Source organism: Lampris incognitus, chromosome 9 (assembly GCF_029633865.1).
Source record: "Lampris incognitus isolate fLamInc1 chromosome 9, fLamInc1.hap2, whole genome shotgun sequence".
Lineage (NCBI taxonomy): Eukaryota > Metazoa > Chordata > Actinopteri > Lampriformes > Lampridae > Lampris > Lampris incognitus.
Genome location: NC_079219.1, coordinates 39,369,285 through 39,393,048, shown reverse-complemented (window position 1 = coordinate 39,393,048; position 23,764 = coordinate 39,369,285). Strand labels below are relative to the sequence as shown.

The window sequence follows — 23,764 nt, the reverse complement described above, 5'->3', positions numbered from 1 at the left end:
TCCCTGTGGCTAGATATGTAGTCTATACTTTGTTCTTTTTTTCTTTTTTTTTTTGCAGACAACCATCATCAAGAGCTGCATTGTTGACAGCATAGCTAAAATAATGGCCCAGACAGGAGGCTACAGTACGATTGTGTCAAGAGCCTCTCTTCGGAAATATAAAAAACACAGCCAAGAACGCATCGTAACTTCAGCTGATCTTGTATGTAACCAGCATATAACTCCACAACAAACGGCAACACTTTATCATAATTAAACACTTTAAAGCATTTACAACCTATTAGAAAATACTTAACTCATTCTTTATAAAACCTCATATATATATATATATATATATATAATTTTTTTTTTTTTCCCCTGTTCCCTGTTTTTTCCCCAATTGTATCTGGCCAATTACCCCACTCTTCTGAGCCATCTTGTTCGCTGCTCCACCCCCTCTGTCAATTCGGGGAGGGCTGCAGACTACCACATGCCTCCTCCAATACATGTGGAGTTGCCAGCCGCTTCTTTTCACCTGACAGTGAGGAGTTTCACCAGGGGGACGTAGCGCATGGGAGGATCACGCTATTTCCCCCAGTTCCCCCGCTCCCCGAACAGGCACCCCGACCAACCAGAGGAGGGGCTAGTGCAGCAACCAGAAAACATACTTACATCTGGCTGCCCACCCACAGAAAACGGCCAATTGCATCTGTAGGGATGCCCAACCAAGCCGGGGATAACAAGGGGATTTGAACTGGCGATCCCCATGTTGGTAGGCAACGGAATAGGCCACTACGCTACCCAGACGCCCATCAATACATTATTAAATCATTACAAGGCTATGAAAAAAGACTATATGAAGCACCGATGAACAGGGATGCAGAAGGCAGGCAGGGAACAGAGAAACATGAGGCAAAAGTAGAGTTGGCCAGAGCCGTGACAGGTCAGTTCACCTGGAAAACCAAAGGGAGTCCAGCGGTGGTCTTGTGTCCAAAATCTACAAAATGAAGCTGCTGAGTAAAATGATATCAAAACTGATATGTATGATGGAAAAAACTATGAAAATAAGATCCAGGTTGTAAAAAAATAAAAAAAAATAAAAAAATAAAAAATGAATTATACTGTCATAGCTCTACCGTGTTCCCTGCCTGCCTTCTGCATCAGTGTTTATCAGTGCTCAACATAGTGCTTATTCATAGCTTGATGTTTTATAAAGGATGCATTAACTATTAAGTAATAGGTTGTAAGTGCTTCATAGTGTTGAGTTATTATAGTGTTAGCCAACAAACATTAGCTGGAGTAGCCTCATGTCTGACAGAATTAAAGAGCCTCAAAGTGAAGGTTTTGGAAAAAGGATCCTTGACTCTCCTCTCAGAGTGCCAAGAAAAGAGTTTCTTCAAAATAAAAGTCTAACTTCATACACATAGGCATACCCGCAGAAGAGACAATGCTCCAAGAACAAGTCACAGAAAAAAATATTTCCTCCCTCACTCTTTCTCTCGCTCACTCTCTTTGAAAGAAAATGCAGGACTTACGATGGGTCACTCACCAAAAACTGCCCAGTTGGAAACTTTTAGTGGAGCACCAGGGCAGAGTAACAAGCTTACCAAAACACCACCATTCAACCAGAAGCTGTTCAAGTGAGCAGCATGTTATCTAAGCTTGATTGGCAGCCTGTTCAACCCCCAGGATAAAGCCAATTAAAGAACATTAGGAGAGGAAAAATATAGTGGAATCACTTCTGACTTTTAAAGCAGGATAAATAAATGCTAAATTATATGGCTGACCTTAGAGGTGCTTCATTTCACTGCATATGCATATTGGAGATTAAAAAACACCTATAAATATTAATGTGGGGCAATTTCTAGAGCACAAATAAGCCATGCATTATCTCTGTGTGGGCTTAGAGTGGGATCAGCCTTGTGCCCCGTCCCCTGCCCAAGCAGCTAGCGGACACATACACACACACACACACACACACACACACACACACACACACACACACACACACACACACACACACACACACACACACACACACAGACTGATACAACAGAGTAATGCTCATCACACTAGCACTTAAGCACAGCAGCTCATGTTTTGCTGGACAGTTAGAATGCATACACAAGTTGTATATGAACACACTGCTGACCAGCACATACGAATTAACAAACATAGACAGATACAAAGACACACAGAAGCACAAAAAACACATCCAATATATTTCTTTATACACTAACCAAACCCTGACGAGCCATGTTTGGTCCCCCTCCCCCACAATATCTCTTGTCTCCATTTCCAGTTTTAGAAAGCATGAAAAGTGATCCCATTGGTATACATATCCAATTTATACAGAGGGAAGATTAGAGGCACATCAATCTTGGCTCTACCCCAGGGAATGAAGGAAAAGGTTACTAAATTTATCACTCTGCCTTCTGTTGAAGGAGATTTAAATATAGGAGTTAGAATCTTACTGGGCGTCCTCTGATGGGGCCTATATCTCCACCTCTGTGTACTCTAACAGCTCAGAGACTGTTAATTATACTGACATGGGTATGCATGCACTCTCCCAAAATATGCACGCACGCACGCACGCACGCACGCACGCACGCACGCACTCACACACACACACACACACACACACACACACACACACACACACACACACACACACACACACACACCTGCTTGCTGGTAGTCTATCGAGTCCAATGATGACATCACTCCTCGTTAACGGTGTGTTCTTTGATGAAAATGCAACTTGATTGATTGACTATAGAGTCTAATTCTTGATCAGCAAGATTTATTGCACACTGGGCATATGAAGTCTGAGTTAGTGGGGGCAGGCATAGTTGTGTGTCTCCTTAGTCTTTTTTGTTGTTTTTTTCACATTCCTCTCAATTCCCAGCTGTTCTATACCTCTGGGGCAGATCTCCCACCAGTTGGAACGATTGATGGCATCTTGTTCCAGTCTCAACGGCTTGATACAACACTTCTTCAGTGATGTTTTTAGCTGGTCTTTGTATTGCTTCTTCTGACCACCTGTGGACTGGCTGCCTAGATGAAGCTGTCCATACAGGACTTGACATGACAGGAGTTCTTGAGGCATCCTGATGACATGCCCAAGCCAGCACAGTAGTCTTCAGCGATCATGGCTTCTATGCTCTTGCAGTTTGTCTGAGCAAGAATCTCGGCATGAGGAACACAGTTATGCCACGTGATCCCCATGATTCGCTGCAGACACCTTATGTGGAACTGCTCCAGCAACCTTAGGTGGCGGCTGTATGTGACCCAGGCTTCACAGCTGTATAGGAGAGTTGTGATGCAGACAGCTTTGTAAATGGCAATCTTGGTGTACAGGTGGAGGTGTTTGTTTTGGAAGACCTTACATCAGAGTTTGCTGAAGGCTACCTAGGCTTGTTTGATTCTATTGTGAATTTCATGTTCAGTGTTGCAGCCCTCAGAAAGGATGCTGCTCAGGTAGTTGAAAGATGGATCAACTGAGAGTGGTCGGTGTTCTATAGTGAAGACAGGCATAGTGGGTGGGGGGCTGGACCTCCATTGGTATAACACCTCAGTCGTGGTGGTGTTGACTGATAGACTCAGCCTGCTGTAAGCATTCACAACTGTGGCAAAGATGGTTTGCAGGTATTCTGGTGTGTGAGCTACAAGAGCGCAGTCATCAGTGTATTGCAGCTCAAAGACCTGCACTGCAGACAACTTGGTGGTTGCCTGGAAGTTGAAGAAGTTTCCATCTAGCCTAAAGTCTATTGTGATCCCACTACTGTCTTCTAGATCTTTATGAAAAAGTTTTGTGACACATAAGAGTTAAATGTTGAAGAGTACTGGTGCCAACACACACCCCTGCCTCACTTCAGTGCATACATTAAAGGGCACCGATTCCTGTCCCCCCATGGCCACCTGTGCCAACACCACATCATGGAACTGTGATAGAATGTTCACAAATTTGCTTGGGCAGCAAAACTTTCTCAGGATTTTCCAAAACAGCTCTCGATTTACAGTGTCACAAGCTTTGTAAAGGTCGACAAAAGCCATGAAAAGGTGTTGGAAAAAAAGTGGCACTTTTCTTATAGCTATCTTACTGTGAAAATCATATCCACAGTACTCCTGCTCTTTTTGAAACCACACTGTGACTCTGGCAGCAGATGTTTTGTCAAGCGCTTTATCATTCTTCATAGCATGACTTTTTCTAGGACCTTGCCTGCAACAGCTAGTAGGGATATGTCATGACTGTTGCCATAGATGGACTTGTCACTGCTGTTTTTGTACAATTTTAGCATCCCTCCATTGTTGAGGGACACTCTCCTGGTCCCAGACCTGCAGGAGGTACTGATAGATCATTTTGGTGCACAAGTATCCTCTTTGTTTTAGGCGTTCTGCTGAGACACCATCACTGCCAGGGGACTTATTGTTCTTGAGGGAATTGATAGTTGCAAGTACTTCTTGAAAAATTGGTGAGTGGCCAGGGTCTGAGATGGGCAGACATATTGGAGGTCTTCCAGGATGAATTGGTCGGTTGGTGAGTACTGGTTAAGTAGGGCTTCAAAAGCAAAATTATGGATTCAAATCTACAAAATCACCGCCATCCATCCCCGAATTGAAACCCTTTGAAGATGGCATGCTCGAGATGATTAAAAACATCAAATTTAAACCACCAACTAAAACATTCCAGAGGAAATTGCATATTGATTCAAAAAAGATAAAAGAAGATGAAATGCTCCTCATTGCAGCCGATAAAACCACTAACTTTTGTAAATTAAAACCCGAGCAATACGGCGACCTCCCAGAAAATAACGTCACAAAATCATACAAGAGGGCCGCAGAGATCACCGAAAGAGAGGTACTGACGAAAGACAGAAAAATCGCCTCAGACCTGAAAGTAGACAACCGCATTGATGTCACTGCATGGAACCAAGACTTTATCACCCTGAAGGACCACAAACCAAACTTTTTAAACAGGCCAACATGTAGACTGATCAACCTCACCAAACCGGAGATCAGAAAGATAAGTAAAAAAAAATCGTCAAAAACATGAACGATCAAATCTTGAAAAAGGTCCCCGTAAACTAATGGAAAAACACGGACCAAGTATTAGAATGGTTTAGGAACATAGATGACAAGAAGAACTGCAAATTCACATGTTTTGATATCTGCGAGTTCTACCCATCCAAAAGCAAAGAGTTACTATTCAAAGCCATTGATTTTTCTGCAAAACACACAGCGATATCCCAGCAAGACAAATACATTATATACCAGGCGAAGGAATCACCTTTGTACCACAATGGAAACCCATGGCAGAAAAAAGGTAATAGCAAATTTGATGTTACCATGGGCAGCTTCGACGGGCGGAAACTTGTGAACTAGTTGGAATGTATTTGTTATCTCAACTACAGGACCTGGACATCAATGTTGGACTCTATAGGGATGATGGGCTAGCAATTAGTAGCAAAACATCAAGACAGTTCAAGCAAATTAAGAAAACAATCTGTAAAATATTCTCAAACAATGGGCTTAAAATCACAATTGAAGCAAACAAAAAACAAATTGACTTTCTGGACACCTCAATGGACCTTAGGAACGGCACATACAAGCCGAAAATTAAGCCCAACAACACGCTGTAGTATGTCCACAGAGAAAGCAACGACCCACCCCCCATCTTGAAGAACATCCCAGAAAGCATTAATAGAAGACTCAAAATTATTATCTAATGAGTCCATCTTCAATGAAGCTGCACCCACATACTGACTGCCAGCAAATTAACACACATAGCAGAAGACAAAACATCACCTGGTACAACCCACCCTACAGTGACACCATGGCCACTAACATCGGTAAGCATTTTTTTTTTGACTTTTTGGATAAGAGCTTCACCCCGGACCATCAACTGAGGAAGATATTCAGTAGGAACACCATCAAAATTAGTTACAGCTGCATGCCTAACATTCAATAAATAATATCGTCCCACAACCCAAGAATCAACAACAAACCAATGACACCTTCATCACAATCGGTCTTCCCCAACTGCAACTGCCATGTGAACGACTCATGCCCCCTCGAAAGAAAAGGCCAGACAAAGGGAGTTATCTACCAAGCTACGATGATTAGCAATGACAATGGCAAAATAGAGACATACGTCGGTCTAACAGAGAGAACATTCAAAAAGTGGTTAATGCACACAACAGTTCAAAGAATGTAACATCTTGAAGCCGTAATATTTGGTCATTGGCAGACAGAAACATTAATTATTCAACCACCTGGAAAATCATCTCAAAGAACAAAGTATATTCAACCAGTAGTAAAATGTGCAATCTATGTCTAACTGAAAAATATTTTATCATTTGCAAACCAGACATGTCCACATTGAATAACAGGAATGAATTGGTCAGCAGTTGCAGACATAGATATAAGCAACTATTTTGTAATTACAAATAAATCATGACAATAGACAAATACCCCCCCACCCCAAATTGGACTGTTAGCAATCACGTTTTTGAATTTTGAATCACACCTCCATTAGCAATCATGTGTTTTTGCAATTTTTGAATGTTACACCTCTTCCTTCCCCATTGGACAATGTGCACGTGATGTTATTGATGAGGCAGTAGATGGTATGTCCTTTCATCGAGTAGTTTTATTGACAGCTGATGATTGCTTTTTGCATGAAACAGGCTTGTACTGTCTCATAGAGAATTTACTTGACTCACTGGATTATTTTGTTCCTTATTTGTTGAGCACTTTCCCTACCATTGAGTGTTTCTTTTAACAACGTTTTATATATATATTTATAACTTTTTTTCCCAAAACCGTCAATGGTGTTGTTATAAGTGCTCAACTAATGAGGAGCGGAATATCAATACGGATACGGGAAAAAACAAGTTTTAATTCATTGCAGTACAGGCCTGTTTCATGTGTCACGCACTCATCAGCTGTTAATGATATATATATGAGAGGGAGAGGGTTAGTGAGTTAGGTAGTGATCATGTTCAAGGGTACTAATCTAGAGACAGTCCATCATGTGCTCGATTATGTCTTAATTACTCTGAGCTCAGTCAAGGGAATTTAAGCAGTCACTCTGGAGTACTTTCCATAGGGATGGGTCTTTTTGGTGTCTTATACTAATGCTCTCTTTTTTGCTTACTGCTTCTTATGGAAGAGGCAGCTTTAAAGAGATGCCTTAACCTTAGTTTCACTTACTTCCCTCCCTTACACTTCCCTCTCCTTTAAGTCTTATAAATAAATGACCGGAAATAACAGTGAGGCACAAAACTACAGTATGTATTATACAAAGCCACTTCTACAAGAGTCTGCTCATGAAGGTGTGGCAAACAGTTAAGACTATGATTGAGCCCACTATGAGTACATGATTTGTGTCTATGATAGCAGTAATAACAGCACCCTGAGGCAATTTAGTAATTTGTGATATTGGTCTATACAAATAAAATTGATTTGGCTTAACAAAATAACCACCAGATTACTGTTTGCAGTGGGCACCAAAAATACTTTAAAGTATTGCAATAGTGTTATTTCCCTGCTAAATTGGTGATATTACCGTGAGTTCTCTGACTGTTACTACAGTAGTTTTGCTCATGTATACAAGCCAGGAGAGACAGGGGAAATGTCAGATTTGTTCCATACCTGTACAAAAGCATTCGTGTGTGTGTGTGTGTGTGTGTGTGTGTGTGTGTGTGTGTACATGTTTAGCTATCCTTGTGCGGACCAAACGTCCACACAAGGATAGCAAAACCTGACAACACGTACCTTGTGCGGACCTTTCAGAGGGCCGCACAAGGAAAAGGGTCTATTTTAGGGTTAGGACTTGGTTTTAGGGTTACGGTTAGAATTACGGTTAGGTTAAGGGTTAGGGTTAGGCATGTAGTTTGCGTGGGTAAGGTTAGGGTTAAGGGCTAGGAAATGAATTTAGTCAATGAAGGGTCTGCACAAGGATAGTGAAACACGACTGTGTGTGTTTGTGTGTGTGTGTGTGAGAATTAACACAGCTTTATGTTTGCATGTGTGTACAACACCTGCATATGTGCAGGTATTCCCCAGTCCTCTGTGAATACTACCTGTTGCCATTGTAACTCTAATTAATGGTCACAGCAATTTGCATATGAAACCGAATGTTGGTTTCGGTCGTTATGAAACTGTACTGTTTATAAGGGTGGGGATACCTGCGGTCAGATGAGGCTGATGAAGTCACTTAGATGAGTGATGAAACGTTCCTCCCACTAACGTTGTGTCCATATGAACTGATTCAACTTTCTGGGATTTCTACATGTGGATTATTGAGCATGCATAAAGACATGTACAACACCTGTTTCTCACACTGGCCATAGTCTGGACCCTGGTCTGGTTGGAAGAAGGAGGTCTCCCCACGGTTCTTTGCCGTCTCAATCAGCCCCATGGCAGTCCTAACTGTGGCATTACGAGCATGGACGAACACCATCACCTGATACAGACGGGAGCACAGAGCAACAGGAGAGGGATGTAAGGTCAACACAACAGCAAGTGTTTATTGATTTCAAGTATAAATCAAATTAAATAGTTTATAATAATGTGATCCCATGTTACTGTAGATATGTCTTACAGTAAGAACACGGTAAAAATGCAAGGAAAGGAAACCTGTTTTTTAAATTCAATTGAAAGTAAAACATTTTGTTGTAGTTAATATTAGACAAAGAACAATCACATTTTCTGTTTCATAGCTGCACTGAATCTATGGAAACTCCTCATTCAATGTTTCACTGACAAATTCAATGTTTCACAGATGTTAAGTTTGTGCGGCACAGCTCATGATATGAGAACGGTAGGAGGAAAATGGTTGGAATTCTGTTACAAACAGGCTTCCACTGACAAACAACTTATGAAGAAAAACCATCAACAATCAAAATCAAGCTTGCAATAGTAAAACCTGGGAAAGACAGTCACAGAGGTAATGAGAGTGAAAACACGTGCACGTGCGCGTGCACACACACACACATAGGAGAACAAAACAAGCATATTTATACACGCAACGTCATAAGTAAAACATAAAGCCGGGGGGGGGCATGCTGTAACAATTTCATGGTTTCCACTATTAGAACAGGATTCCTTTAGCATTATAGAATATCATAGAACATAAGATTAAGTGAGTGGTAGATCCAGTTCATATCCACAAACAATATAAGACAAATCAGCACTGTGAACAAATCAACAGTCTCCTCCATTTCCTCAGTTTTTACTTTTCCTTGCGTTACTTGGTGTATTTCAACTGCACATCCTTTGCCTATTCATATTACTTTTACCACTTTTTCTAATGCAAATGCACAAATGGATTTAACTGTTCTACATTAGGAGCGCCTTATCACCAAGAAGCAAGCCATCCATTCTCAATGGAAATGTGAGATCACAGGTGAATAAGATGGAGGGGCATTCTGCCTTTGCGTACAACCCCACATGTCTTAATGAGACATGTCTTTAGGGAAATATGTTGGACTCTGCTTATGTTGGACAGCTTCCAATGCATACATATGATTGAGGGGAAACAAAGGGGTGGATGTAAGCTTACTATCTCTTACATCTACATCTAGTAAAGCTAGCCCTGATACTGAAGCCCTTTTATCTAACTGCTGGTTATGGTGTTGTTGTGGCCATTACCGCTAGCTACCCACAGGATTTCCTCAATTTTTCTTTTTTTTTTTTTTGCCTTTGACTGATTGTGCAACAGTGTGTGATGTCATTTACTCAGTTGTGGTGGGATTATAGACACAATACCCTGATGCCTCTATAGCTCACTAGCTACCTCATGCTGCTTCTCCAGCAACTATATGTCTTTTTAAAAAAAATCAGATCTCCCCAAAATCAGAAGAAGAAGACAATCAGATCATCGGGTGACAGGGGGGAAAATCAGGGACCGGAAGATTACCTACAGGGAAAGGATAGGAAACCAGCTCCAGAGGAACAGTGTAACGGAGGTTTGGAGAGGGATAAGGATTACTGGCCAATAAGTCCAGGAGTGGAGGGGAACTGGGAGAGAGTGACTGAGCTAAAATTATTCTTCTACAAGGTCTGAAAAGAGGGTCCCAGCTAGCCCCACCCAGAAGTTTAGCAAAATGGTCAACTTGGATCACACCTTCAAACACTGATTTAACTAGAGTGGAGAAAGGCCAGAGCCACTTGTTCTCGGAAGGGTTTTTCCCATTCAATCCATCTCTTTGAATTTCTAATTTTGATGATTACGGCAATAACAGTAAACAAAGAAACACAGGAGTCTCCTGAATGATTAAGCGATACCATGGGTCTATTTAATGGCCATCTGTTATAAAGATTTCAACTTTTGTGCTGAGAAATCGTGTTTTTTGTCTGTTCGGTATGTCAAAAACTGCAGTACCCACCAAAGGCTGTTAATATGGAAAATCCACTGCTGCTTCACAGAAAAAGTTGGAGGAAAGTGGTAGAATAGATGCACTGCAGGCCAGTGGTGGCAGTCAGGACCAAAGCACACCATTTTATTGAATTGATCAAATTATTGTTGAATTATTTTAGCAAAAGAGTTTAGCTAACTACAAAGCCTCCCCAGCCCGGGATGAATAATTTTTAAAATAACTAGAACAACGAGGCAGTGTAGTATCAAGCTTAGACTACCTGCGTTAGCTTTGGTCCAAGTATCACATTTTTAAAAGGGTGCCAACAATATACTGGTGAGCTGATGATAAACAAGCAACAGTGGCTTCTACATGCTGTGTAAAGTCCAAGAAAATCAGCTGTGATAGTTCTATTTCTCTTTGGCTTCTACATCCAGCTATGTTGCAAGGCTGTTCTATTGTAATACTGACGAACAGAATCACCACACCGTCATTACATTTCAAATGGACAAAACAATGCAAAATCTTAAGGACTGCAGTTTTGACCAACTACAAACCCCAATTCCAATGAAGTTGGGATGTTGTGTAAAACGTAAATAAAAACAGAATACAATGATTTGCAAATCCTTTTCGACCTATACTCAATTGAATACACTACAAAGACAATATATTTAATGTTCAAACTGATAAACTTTATGGTTTTTTGCAAATATTCACTCATTTTGAATTTGATGCCTACAACACGTTCCAAAAAAGCTGGGACAGAGGCACGTTTACCACTGTGTTACATCACCTTTCCTTTTAACAACACTCAATAAGCGTTTGGGAACTGAGGACACTACTTGTTGAAGCTTTGTAGGTGGAATTCTTTCCCATTCTTGCTTGATGTACAACTTCAGTTGCTCAACAGTCCGGGGTCTCCGTTGTTGTATTTTGCGCTTCATAATGCGCCACACATTTTCAATGGGAGACAGGTCTGGAGTGCAGGCAGGCCAGTCTAGTACCTGCACTCTTTTACTACGAAGCCACGCTGTTGTAACACGTGCAGAATGTGGCTTGGCATTGTCTTGCTGAAATAAGCAGGGACGTCCCTGAAAAAGACATCTCTTGGATGGCAGCATATGTTGCTCCAAAACCTGTATGTACCTTTCAGCATTAATGGTGCCTTCATGTGCAAGTTACCCATGATGCCATGGGCACTAACACATCCCCATACCATCACAGATGCTGGCTTTTGAATGTTGCGCTGATAACAATCTGGATGTCCTTATCCTCTTTAGCCCGGAGGCCACAACGTCCATGATTTCCAAAAACAATTTGAAAAGTGGACTTGTCAGACCACAGCACACTTTTCCACTTTGGGTCAGTCCATCTCAGATGAGCTCGGGCCCAGAGAAGCCGGTGGCGTTTCTGGGTGTTGTTGATATATGGATTTCGTTTGCATGGTAGAGTTTTAACTTGCACTTGTAGATGTAGCGACGAACTGTGTTAACTGACGATGGTTTTCCCAAGTGTTCCTGAGCTCACGTGGTAATATCCTTTACAGAATGATGTCGGTTTTTAATGCAGTGCTGCCTGAGGGATCGAAGGTCACGGGCATTCAATGTTGTTTTTCAGCCTTGCAGCTTACGTGCAGAGATTTCCCAGAAACATTGTTCTTAAACTGTTGGACTATTTGCTCACGCAGTTGTTCACAAAGTGGTGAACTTTGCCCCATCCTTGCTTGTGAATGACTGAGCCTTTCGGGGATGCTCCTTTTAAACCCAATCATGACACTCACCTGTTTCTGATTAACCTGTTCACCTGTGGAATGTTCCAAACAGGTGTTTTTTGAGCATTCCTCAACTTTCCCAGTCTTTTGTTGCCCCTGTCCCAGCTTCTTTGGAACGTATTGCAGGCATCAAATTCAAAATGAGTGAATATTTCAAAAAACAATAAAGTTTATCAGTTTGAACATTAAATATCTTGTCTTTGTAGTGTATTCAATTGAATATAGGTCGAAAAGGATTTGCAAATCATTGTATTCTGTTTTTATTTACGTTTTACACAACGTCCCAACTTCATTGGAATTGGGGTTTGTAGATGCAAGGACAATAATTTGTGGACAACCTGAGAGAAATATACAGGGATAACAGTATATACAGCAGTTATGATAATAATTGCAACATTGTATGCTGTTTATAACCAGTATAAAGCAGTTGTATATGTATTTACACTTGTACATTTTACTGCACATCTGATTTAAAAAGAGGTAGTGCACATCAGGGATATTTAAGTGAGAAATCTTGACAAGAGGGGGCTATTTACAAAGTGTCATATTTACATAATAAGTGTCTATTATTGCACCATACTGTTGTGTTCATGAGAGAGATGGCCTGTGGGGGGGGGGGGGGACTGTTCCTGTGTCTGGTGGTTTTGGTGCATATTGCTCTGTAGTGCTTGCCAGAAGGTAGCAGTTCAAACAGACTGTGTGCTGGGTGTGGGGGGTCTGTGCTGATTCTGCCCGCCCATTTTCAGAGCTCTAGAGGTGTACGAGTCCTGCAGGGTGGGCAGGGGAGCACCAATGATATTTTTTCTGCTGTCCTTACGCTTCGCTGCAGTGTGTTCCTATCCTGTTTTGTTAATGCTCTGAACCAGACCGTGATGGATGTGCAGAGGCCAGATTTAATGACTACGGTGTAGAACTGGCTCAACAGCTCATGTGGCAACATATTTCTTGCATACTTAAGACAACAGATGATCTAAAAATATCAAAACCATAATAATAATAAAAATATATATGTTGTTGTTAATTTTAATGGTTAATATCTGCCAGGAATTTCCTGGAAAAAAGGATTTAATGTAAAGCATTTTATGTCTTAACAATAGCAGCCAAATACAGAAGAATTTGCCACCAGACACTAATCCATGATTAGTTTAAACTCAGGTCCAGTCATGGTTTCTTCTTTTGCGGTGGGGAAGGTGTCGATTTAACAAAACTAGTGACTGTTTTTCATTTTTTAAGGATCTTTAGGCATTTGAATACTGAAACGACAACAATACTGTTATCGGGCATTGTTGTTTGGCATAATTATAGGTATCAGTAAATTAGACAACTATATTCGGGATGTAACGTTTGTATCACTCAAGTGTTACTATGCTGGTTGTGATAAGTAATCATGTCTTCACTGCTTTTATCTTTATGATAATTTCTTTATTCTTAATATTTACATTTCCCGCTGTAACAATTCAAATGCATCCATGGGATCATTTAAAGTTCATTTTATTTTATCTAATTAATTGAAGACAAGTGAAAATAGGAAGCACAACAATGTCTCAGCTGACAAAATCCACAAGTTATCCAATCTTTAAGAGACACAACTGAATTTTTAAAGCGACATGGTTTTCAACCATGGTCTAACTGCAAAGGTCACAGACAACTCTAACCTGTGTACTCTGAGATGAAATCTAGCACTGTTATTCCTTAAGCCTAGAGAATGATGTGTGTAATTAGTTCAAGCCTTATTAGAAAAGTGGCCTTCATAATGGTATCCATTGCAGTAGGTCTCAGAGTTCAAGTCTGCTCCGTTAGCCTGCAGCTGACTTTCAATACAATCAAATTAGACACTTAGAGAGTTGATGGAAGCCTATCTGAAGTGCCTTGAGAAAGGTCTTAAAGACTATGACATAGATAGCCTGCTAGGTTTAAACCTAGTGCGGATGTAGAGTCAACTAGTTTAGTTAATATGTTTAGTCAGGGAATTTTTCATAGTATAGACTGACAGCCTGGTCTATAACATTGGGATCATCTCCCTTCACTGCTGTATTGCTCCCAAGCTCTCCTCTCCTAAACGTGTGAATCACAACAATCTAATAATCATTCTTACCACTGGTGGCGATGAAATGTGCAACAAAGTACCTAATATTCAACAGAACCAAACATCTAATCTTATCAAAAGTGTGACCATGTATCACCCGAAGTTTAAGTCTTCAAAATTGTCAACTAATAATACAAGGTGTCTAATTCCAATTAATATTTCATATATTGGTAGCTCTAAAGTTCTGCTTACTATGATCACTTCCACAATATGCTTAAATTTGGTTTCATAAATATCAGATCATTGTCTACCAAAGCCTTACTTACTTACTTACTAATAAATGATCTGATTCTTGAACATAATTTTGATATGATTGAGTTATGTGAAACATGGCTAAAACCAAATGTTTTCCTTTCTTTAAATGAAGCTTCCCCACCTGATTATACTTATGCCCATGTAGCTTGGGAAAATAAACAAGGTGAGGGTGTCACCTTAATATATAATACTATTTTCAATTTAACTTCTAAACTTGAATCCAGATTCCAATCTTTTGAGGCTCTTATTTTAAATCCATCTCCCTCAGCCATGAATAGACTCTGCTCAGTCCAGATTGTGATATTCTGTTGACCTCCTCACCCTTACTATTTCTTGAAGAATTTGTCTCAGGTGTAGTTACTCATTCTGATGAGATTCTAATTCTTGGTGATTTCAATATTCACGTGAATAAGGCTGCTGATCATCTAAATAAAGCCTTTCTGGCACTAGTTGATAATTTTGGGGTTGCTCAGTTTGTTCAAGAGTTGACTCATTGCAGTGGTAAAACCCTTGATTTAGTTTTATCTAAAGGTATACCTGTTTCTGATCTGAATGTCTTGCCAATCACATCTGCTGTGTCAAATCATTTTATTAAATTTGAAGCACTATTGCCCTTTCCTGTTAATCTCGGCACAGATGTTAATTGCCATCCACTGTCGCTGCAATTGGCCAGCAGCTGCCTGAAGTCTTGGCTCCCTTCACTGTAGAGATAGACTCTACTGAAAATCTCACTAGTGACTCAACTGTTGCCCTTTCTAGTCTTCTCAATTCAGCTGCACCTCTCACTGCCAGAGCTAGGTGACTCAAGAGGCCTACACCCTGGTTTAATGATGAGACACGTGTCTTAAAAGGGCCTACAGGAGACTGGAACGTAAATGGCGAAAATCAAAATTGCAATTTTTTTTTTACCTATCTTGGCATGTGGATTTATTGAAATACAAGCATATTTTAGCTGCTGCAAAAGCAGCGTATTGCTCTCGCTTAATTAATGTTAATAACATAATCCCACATTTATCTTTGACACTGTAGCTAAACTTACTAAAAAGCAGCCAGCTACATATTTTGAGGCTATTTCTTTTGATACTTTGACTACGCTTGTGTCTGCTTCTTAACCAACTACTTACCTACTTGACCCTTTACCAGCAAAACCTTTTAAAGACCTCTGGCATATTCTCGGACCTACAATACTTGACATTGTTAATTTATCACTTACTACTGGCATTGTTCTCAGGAGTTTTAAGACAGTTGTAGTAAAACCACTACTTAAGAATCAAAGAAAGTTGAATCAGTTCATCTGGATGCAACATTTATTGACAGAAACGTTTCATCACTCATCTAATACCCCTTTCACACTGGCCAAAAAACCCTGCTAACATCCGCCTTTTTGGCCAGTGTGAAAGTAACTTAAGTAACCTCTTTAGTCTAAACTGACTGCAGGTATCCCCACCCTTAAAAACAATACAGTTGCATAATGATTGAAACCAACAATCAGTTTCATATGCAAATAGGCATGACCATTAACTACAGTTTCAATGGCCATGGTTACTTTTCACAGAGGATTTGGGAATGTTTGCTTTCAAAGCATTGTAAGATGGTGACGGATGTACTCTTAGGCCCCCCCTCAATTCAGGGATGGTCATTCCCTCTTCACATAGGTGGCCTCTTTGACTCCCTGTTCAAACCAGTGTTCCTACCTATCAAAGACATGCACATCCTCATCCTTGAAAAAGTGGCCACTGACCAGTCGATGGGTGTAGACTATGGAGTCCTGGCCTGACACGTTAGCGCTACTGTGTTGTGCCAAGAGGATGCACAGAGGGAAGAGGGAACGACCATCCCTGAACCAAGGGGGTTCTGAGAGTAAATTTGCCACCATCTTGCAATGCATGTGATTGCAAACATTCCCAAATCCTCTGTGAACAGCACACATGGCCATTGAAACTCTAGTTAATGGTTACACCTATTTCTATATGAAACTGATCGATGGTTTCAGTTGTTATGCAACTGTATTGTTTATAAGGGTGGGGATACCTGCAGTCAGTTTAGACTGAAGAGGTCACTTAGATGAGTGATGACACGTTTCTGTCAATAAACATTGTGTCCAGATGGTATCAACAACTTTTGACCCATATAGAAGAAAACTATCTATATGAACCTTTTCAGTCAGCTTTCAGGGCCTGTCACTCCACTGAGTGGTGAACAATCTTTTCCTAGCTATGGACTTCTGTGCTTCTACTACTGGACCTCACTGCAGCCTTTGACATCATTGTGATCAATGATGTCAAAGGCTTACACTGTATACTACTAAACAGAATAAATTGTAATTTTGGTGTATCTTGCTTATTTCTCTTTTGGCTTAAGTCCCACTTATCTGGAAGAACACATTGTGTCTGATATAATAATATTACATCAAAACTCTCTGACATTAAATATGGCATACCTCAGGGCTCGGTTCTTGGTCCTCATAATCATACTCAAATGACTAATTTAGAGGCTTTCTTGGCTGCTGTGAAAAATTGTATGTCACTAATTTTCCTGCTTTTGAATTCGGATAAAACTGAGATGCTGGTCATTAGCCCTGCTAGACACAGACACCAATTTCATCAAGTTACAATAAAAATCAACAACTCTGTGATTTCACAAAGTGTGGCAGCCAAAAATCTTGGTGTTACGTTTGATCCCAGCCTTTTCTTTCATAAGCACATTAAAGAAATCACCAAGACTGCATTTTTTCACTTACATAAAATAGCTAAAATTCAGTCTTTTCTGTCCATGGCTGATGCAGAGACTCTAATACATGCATTTGTTTCATCCAGACTTGATTATTGTAATGTTTTCGGGTCTGCCATATGCTAATACTAAAATTCTTCAGATGATTCAAAACGCTGCAGCAAGAATCTTAACTAAAACTAGAAAATTTGACCATATTACACCAATTTTTGCCTCCCTTCATTGGCTTCCTATCCATATTAGATCAGACTTCCAAGGTTTTTTGGCTGACTTATAAAATCCTAAATGGGCTTGCCTGATCATACCTGTCTGATCATCTTAAACCGTACATTTCATCTCGATCTCTCCACTCTCAAAATACAGGGCGCCTGTGTGTGCCCAAAGTTAAAAAGAAGTCAGCTGGTGGCAAAGCATTTTCCTATCGGGCCGTGTTCTTGTGGAACAACCTGCCTGCTGCTGTCAGACAGTCAGACTATGTTGAGTCCTTTAAATCCAAACTTAAAACTCCTCTTTTTGCATTAACCTAAAATTAGTTGCCTTTAAACTGAGCACTTCACAACCTGTGCTGCATGGCAGGTCAGTTTCTGTCTCAATGAATTTACCAAACACTGTTCTGCTGACGAGATTATAGAGTACAGATTATTGAATACTGCAAACTGTTCTCTTCTCTCACATCTTTTTTTCTCTCTCTGCATGATGTCTTCTCCTTTCTCTTCTCCTGTATGTGAATGGTGTGATGTGAGTCTCCCCTGTGTGCATGTGTAGTATGTCTACATGGTGATGGTGGTTGCGTGGCTCAGGTCCTGGGTTGTTCCAGTTGCATCTGGACACTGCTTGGTACCCTCCTCATCATATTCTTCACATCTTATAATTCCATTTGAATTCTGTTATCCTCTTTCAGTGTTGTATTGTATAAATTGTGTACACACAACATCCATTGCACATTGTCCATCTTGGGGGAGAGATCCCTCCTCTGTTGCTCTCCCTGAGGTTTCCTCCTATGTTTTTCTCCTTGTTAAAGATTTTTTCAGGGAGTTGTTCGTTATCCGATGCGAGGGTCTAAGGACAGGATGTTGTGTTGCTGTAAAGCCCACTGAGGCAAATTTGTAATTTGTGATATTGGGCTATACAAACAAAATTGACTTGACTATGATTTTGTGGATGACATTGTGATTAGGGCCACAACTAACAACTATTTTGATAATTGACTAATCGATAATGGGCTATAGAAAGTAAAATAAAACTAACTTGACCAAACATCCAGAGGACATCTGAAGGCTCTATACCAGGTGAATAACTCAAACAACTTCATCAATGAATAAAATACACAACCAATGAGACACTGGGTCAGTGGAGTAAGCTTCCTCTCTATCAAGCAAGAGTGAATAAAAGCAAAAGTCAGTGAGCCTGGTCCAAGATGAAGAGCTAACACTGTTTTTTGAAGAGTTACAAAAATATATTAACTACTTGAAATCTCCATAGGCATAACATGAGTTTTAATTTTTGCCAGGGTGCAGCATGGTCATCACAATCTTACTGATAATATTAATATATAAAGAGAAGGAGCTGTAATACTGAACCTACAGAATACATGGATACTGTCAATTGAAAAACCAAAGACATACTACAGGCATGCCCATACTGACATATAAACATGAAAATTTGTCATGCAATACGTTTTTTTTTATATAACTGAGATGTGGATACCAACAAACAAATAATAATTAAAAAAAAAGGGTGTAATGATATTCTCAGCTCATTATTTGTTGGCCCATAGAGTATAATGACAAAAAATGAAATAAAAATAGAAAGACACATATTATAGTAAATGTAAAAGAACAAGTTTAAACCAAGACTGTTCTCTCGATTTACTGTGCTGATGGGAACTGATGGGAAAAACATGCCAATATCTTGGAAGTAGTACAAGGAAAATTTGGTAATTTTATCCAATTATGGGTAGCCTTGATAAATTGATGCATCTCAACAATGATGATTCAGCTCAACAATGCATATTTGGCAATAAACTGTGAGACTATGCATCACTGCAGTGTATACCCTTCCACACAGTGTGTCCAGAGAGACCTGTGCAGCAAATGTTATTTATTGAAGGTGGTTTATCAGCACCGCTGAGCTGTGTGGAAATCTTGTCGGCAGTAACCGGTGGCTTCTGAGCTTATTAAAGTTTGCGCTGCCAGCCTGCTTTTCAGCAGGAGGGCTGCGCAGGGGGGGAATCGTGAAGAAAATTTCATCCATCACATCCTCCGAGATGAAATTAATATATGTCAAAGCCACTTTTGACAATTTAATATCAAGAAGGGGAGGATGCTCCCCAATAGAGTGCAGTCCTCAACAACCACAACCCAGAGCCCAGACGAGAGCCATGGAACGTAAGAAAGTAAGATAAAAATGCCCATGGTGGCACAGTACAATCAAACTGCTGTGACTCACACTGTGTGTCTGTGTGTGTGTGTGTGTGTGTTAGCACATATGCATGAGAGAAAAAAGGAACAAAAGACAATAGAGGAAGAAGTGTACATATGGGTGCATACAGTATGTGTGCATGCTGGTTATAAAATGATGCAGACAAGATAACAACGTGCTCAATGGGGAGCTCAATTCCATGAGCATGTGGGAGCTAAACGGAGATGACTGAATCCACAGCTCTCATGCTCCCAATAGTACTTCCGAGCCTGGTTGAGTGCAAGCAGAGCTGGTGGAGATATGGCGGGGAGAAGAAGAAAAGCAATACTAAGAATGATAGGGAGGTTTGGACTTTTGAGAATTCAGAGGTTCATAGTCAAAATTTTGCTAAAATACTGTATAGATATAGTGTAGCAATTCAGTTCATATAAAACGTTTTATACAGCGTAAAATATATGCAATAAGAATATGAATTTTAAATGCTACAATGTTAAAGGTTCTAAATACTTGCAGCTTTCCCCCCCCCCCTTTTTTTCTCCCGAATTGTACCTGGCCAATTACCTCACTCTTCCGAGCCGTCCCGGTTGCTGCTCCACCCCCTCTGCCGATCTGGGGAGGGCTGCAGACTACCACATGCCTCCTCCAATACATGTGGAGTTGTTAGCCGCTTCTTTTCACCTGACAGTGAGGAGTTTCACCAGAGGGACGTAGCACATGGGAGGATTACGCTATTCTCCCCTATTCCCCCCAGTTCCCCCTCCCCCCCGAACATGTGTCCCCCGACTGACCAGAGGAAGTGTTAGTGCAGTGACCAGGACACATACCCACATCCGGCTTCCCACTCGCAGACATGGCCAATTGCGTCTGTAGGGACGCCCGACCAAGCCGGAGGTAACACAGGGATTTGAGCCGGTGATCCCCGTGTTGGCAGGCAGTGGAACAGACCGCTATGCTACCCGGACGCCAAGTTGCAGCTATTTTAAAGAATAAAGTCAATTGAGATTAATTCATCATGGCCTATTTCACAACTTGGACCTGAATTGATATACAGTTAGTCATTGACAGCTTAAAAAAAGGAGGTTGTGGAACAGAAAGGTTGTCAGTCAAAAAAACAAACAAAAAACAAGAGAGAAAAAAATAAAACATAAAGTATCTATTGTGACCACCATTTGCTTAAAAACGGTGAAACGTTTTTCACAGAGCTGATCAGGTTGTCGGTTGTGACCTCTGAAATGTTGTCCCACTCCTCATCAGTGGATGTGGGAACTTATAATAATCTCAAAATAAACTTAAAATAATAAACTGTAATATACCTATACTAAGTATAATAAACCTATAATAAACTCATTGAATATTGGAAGAAACTGGAAAAAAGCTTCCATCCAAACCAATCCAAAGCATTTCCAGAGATGCTCACTGTGACTCAACTGGGACTATTTCCAGAAGTTTTGCGACGATCCTGGCTGCAATAGGTTGTGCATAAACATGCTACTCACAGGTTTTCCATGCAAGAAAACGAGATGATTACACCGAATAAAATGCACAGAAAATGGCCTTCAGATTCATCAAGGCATCTGTTGAGCATTTAAAATGCCATCTACAAAATGTACTTCTGTAGATTAAATCTGTCCATACTGTAAACCCACTAAAAACATGAAGCATACAATTTATAACAGTGACACCAATAAACCACTCATCTGCAAAAATCCATATACACTATCTGCCATCTTCCAATAAAAGTAGACACTTCTCAAATTCACCAGTGGCAAGTGAAGGTGAACATTTCCTTTTCAAATCAGTTACATACAAACACCCAGACAAGTCAGGACCTTGTATCACGGCCACTGCCATGCCATCCTGGCACGCATGGCAGAGCAAATTCACGTTTGCAGCGGCCTCACCCAGTAACGGCATGGGAAGATGGCAGCGCAAATTCACGTTTGCGGCAGCCTCACCCAGTACTGTCCATGCAGTGTCTTTGTCCACGCCTGTGTCTAAGTTTGTCTTCGTTTGATGGCTGGGGGAGCTTGGTCTGCTGCGTCCGGTGGGCCCAGGGATCACGGCCCCTGCCTGGAGCTGTGCCCGAGGAGGAAACACCGAGGGCAGTCTGACAAGACATGGAAGCGGGGCAGCCTAAGCTAACTGCTAGCCCATGCAGACCGGTAGTTCCAATAACACTGAGGGTGGTCTGGTGGTGGCCTCGCCTGGTGTTGACTGTGGTGTTTTTGGTGTCATCGTGTGGAGTGCGGGGAGGTGTGTCAAGGGGGTCTGGCTGGGAGAGCTGGTGTTGGATCGGCTGGGGGAGCCTGTTCTGCTGCATCCGGTGGGCCCAAGGACCATGGCCCCTGCCTGGAGCTGCGCCCGAGGAGGAAAAACCGAGGGTGGTCTGACAGGATGTGGAAGCGGGGCAGGCTAAGCTAACTACTAGCCCATGCAGACCGGCAGTTCTGACAGTCAACCTGGCTGGCGTTCGTCCCCTTTGACAGTGATGTGATTTTTTTTGGATTTTTTTTTTTTAGTTTGGATATAGTATGTGTTAGTTTAGATATATATGTGTTAGTTAGTAAGTGTGTTCTTGTAGTTCTTGGATATGTGTTTTGTCTTTGTGTTGCACTGCTGTGGGCTGGGGGAAACAATATTTCATGTACTTCTGTACATGAAATGAAATGACAAAGTGTTCCTGATCCAGTTTCTTCCTCTATGTCTTCCTATGTGCCCGTTTGGCACATTTTTGTGCCCCTGAGCAAGGCAATGGAAAGAAGAACTGGAGTTGGTCCCCAGGTGCTGCAGCTGCCAACTGCTCCTATAGAACAGGATGGGTTAAATGCAGAACACATTCATTACAACTGTACAATGGCAAACTAAAGTGGCTCTCTTCGTCTTCTCCTGCCTTCTCTCTTGCACATCTACACCTGTCTTCAATCAAGCTCATCAACCCCAGCAGTATATCAGCCCCAGCTCTTCACCCACTCATCACCAGATCATTGCCTCTGCTTCCGTGATAGTAATGACCCAGCCAACAGCATCACAAATGCTCCTCTACTTGTAATGATTCTCTTGTGCCTGTTGCCAATTATTGTTTTCCTTTGCTTCAGTTTATCTTCACTCCAACCTGCCTGCCTTGCCTACCCACTTGCCTGTTTGCTAGCCCGTCTGCCTGCCTGCCAGTCTGCCTCGCCTACTCACTGGCTCGCTTGCCTGCCTGCCTTGCTGGCTCACCTGCGCATCCCTGGGCTTGTCTTCAACAGGCCATGTGCCCTTCCTCATCCGCCAGTCCAACCAGTCTGGCTTTGCCTTCGCCATCTCCTCTCCACTGCCTGCCATCTTCAATAAATCCTACCTTTTTATATTTACCCTATTTCTGCATCTGAATCTTGCATTTAGTTCCATGAGTCTCACCATAACACCCTAATCACAATGATGAGTCTTCTTATTACTCAACATAAAGGTTCATCATAGAAGCTACTCCTTATAGAGAAAGCTGGACATAGCAGTCCTGGGCTGGTAAACCCCCCTACATGTGGTCTACACCGGTGAGGATTAATCCAAAATGCAATGCTTGAGTGACCAGCCAAAAATGCAGGTTTTATTAAAAAAATAAATAAAAATAATTGATTAATTATCAGCAAAAGTTTAAATTTGGTTAGTGTTATTTTTCTGAGCCGGGTGAATGACTTTTTCCTACAAGCTAAGGAAGAATATGCAGTGTGTACTACTGACTGCGGTGGGGAGCAATATGCCTTGCAGGTTCTGGCCTGCCGTAAATTGTGATTTTGAAAGCTAGCTATTCAACACAGTTCAGTGTCACAAAAATGACAATGACCACAATAATTTGTGCACATTGGGGTTTTCCGCTTTTTGCAAAGTGATAAGAGAACTGGAGAGTACTTGTTGTTACAGCAGAGTGCATTTCCCTGAAGATTTCATGTAGCTATTGTTGTTAAGGGTGCAACCTGTAAGCCAAACATACTGTAAACAAACCAGCTGCCCCACCACTGAAAGCCAAACAATGGAATCTGAGATTTTTTTTTCCAATCTAAGATTACCTGAGGAGGTCGGTAGTGATAGAGCAGATGAGCCAACTAAACCTAAGTTTTCCATTCATTTTGATGCTGAAGTCTGGTTTTTATCCATTATGTTTGTAAATATCAGCTAAAA

At 41.1% G+C, this 23,764-nt stretch overlaps 1 protein-coding gene across 1 annotated transcript in view; it reads right to left on the bottom strand.

Annotated features, from left to right (window-relative positions):
- The window catches only part of ascc3 (activating signal cointegrator 1 complex subunit 3), a 252,364-nt gene that overhangs the window by 82,867 nt on the left and 145,733 nt on the right, over positions 1-23,764 (bottom strand). The window contains exon 14 of the mRNA XM_056285681.1: positions 8,315-8,449. Coding sequence (XP_056141656.1) covers positions 8,315-8,449 — 135 coding nt within the window. The remainder of the gene's footprint in view (positions 1-8,314; positions 8,450-23,764) is intronic.